Source organism: Galeopterus variegatus, unplaced genomic scaffold, assembly GCF_000696425.1.
Source record: "Galeopterus variegatus unplaced genomic scaffold, G_variegatus-3.0.2 Scaffold21419, whole genome shotgun sequence".
In the NCBI taxonomy this organism is placed as follows: domain Eukaryota; kingdom Metazoa; phylum Chordata; class Mammalia; order Dermoptera; family Cynocephalidae; genus Galeopterus; species Galeopterus variegatus.
The window spans coordinates 2,215-3,738 of NW_007747530.1; the positions used below are offsets into that span (position 1 = coordinate 2,215).

General features: G+C 49.1%; 1 protein-coding gene across 1 annotated transcript in view; it reads left to right on the forward strand.

Annotated features, from left to right (window-relative positions):
* Positions 1 to 418: 418 nt before the first annotated feature.
* The window catches only part of LOC103583296 (pentatricopeptide repeat-containing protein 1, mitochondrial-like), a gene marked incomplete at both ends in the record, with an annotated part of 9,387 nt that continues 8,281 nt past the window's right edge, over positions 419 to 1,524 (forward strand). The window contains one exon of the mRNA XM_008564654.1: positions 419 to 559. Within this exon, the coding sequence (XP_008562876.1) occupies positions 419 to 559 (141 nt within the window). The remainder of the gene's footprint in view (positions 560 to 1,524) is intronic.

Consider the following 1,524-nt stretch of genomic DNA (forward strand, 5'->3'; position numbering starts at 1 on the left):
ACATTTTGTTATAAAACAGGCTTTGTGTTAGGTGATTTTGCCTAACTATAGGTTAACTTAAGTGTTCTGAGCACGTTTAAGGTAAGCTGTGATGTTCCATAGGTTAGGTGTATTAAATGTATTTTTGGTTTAATGATATTTTCAACTTATGGTGGGCTTATTGGGATGTAACCTCATCGTAAGACGAGGAGTATCTGTAGTTAAGGGGTAAAGGAGTGAACTGCGGATTTAACAGGGAATGGTGTAGGGGCAGGAATAGGGCAAAGACAGCTGTGGGCTGAGGGGTTTGCAGGCAGGAAGCCCACTCCCAGGGCTGCTGTCCTGCACCCTCTCAGGAGAGTCCCGCAGCCTCCCTCCCTCTGCTGAGGGTCTCTGAGGCCATCCTGAGCCCCCTTCCCTGTCTCCCCCTTCCCCACAGCTGGCTGAGGCCCTGGACCTGTTTGAGAGACAGATGCTGAAGGAGGAGCGACTCCAGCCCATGGAGAGCAACTACACAGTGCTGATTGGGGGCTGCGGGCGGGCTGGCTACCTGAAAAAGGCCTTCAGGCTCTACAACGATGTGAGTAAGGGCTGCTGGGCCACAGGGGCGCAGCTCTGAGACCATGGGTTTGGACCACAAAGAGCTGGGTGCAGATTCTGAATAATGCCTTGTGCTAGTGCATTACCCTGGGCAGATGATTTCACCACGCTGGCCTCAGATTCATCCTCTGTAAACGTGGGATGATCTTGGGTGATTAAATGAGATGACGTGGAAAGCACCTGCCTGGACCACAATGGGCCCCACATGCTTCTTCCTTTTCCGCTGCTGTGCCTGGTTTGTCATCCCCACACATGTGCATACACACCCCTTTCTTCCAAAGTTGGTCCTTTGACAAAGGGCTTTCATTCCTCGTGGAAGATGGTCTTGCTTTACATTTTCCCACCTCTTGGGTATGTCATATTTGTAACGCTCAGAGCTAGGATGCTGTTCCTTCGTGAGTCAGGAAAGAGCCTTACCTGGGAGGATGGTAGACTCTAGCAGGAGAGATCCCATCTCCTCCTGCAGCCAGAAGCTGGGGTAGTCTTCACTCCCACAAGGGCTTCTGAGAACCCCAGTCCTCTTGTCATTTGGGACACTCCACTGCAGGCCTGGTGACCGCTAGCTGGAAGCAAGGGGGAGAAATGGTAGCTACAAATGATAAAGTAACCTCATATCCTTTAAATGACCTAATACAATGTCATGGCATAGAAAGACAAGCAGCTGCCCTGACCATCCAGCTAGCAGAAGAGAGTCCTGGTGCTAAGCCAGGGGCAGGTGGAGAGAGCGGGTATTGTTTACTGTGGCTCCTGGTTAACAGCCCAGTAACAGCCCTTCCTTGCATTTGGAAGATCCTTAAGTGACTACCCTGCACATAACCTCTTCGGAGAAGCCCAAGCCATTCTCTTTTACCTTTCTCATTCTCTATCACTATCACTTTGTTGCCTTTTTTTTTTTTTTTGGTTGGGGTACTTTTTTTTTTTTTTTTTTTTTTTTTTTTTTTTTTT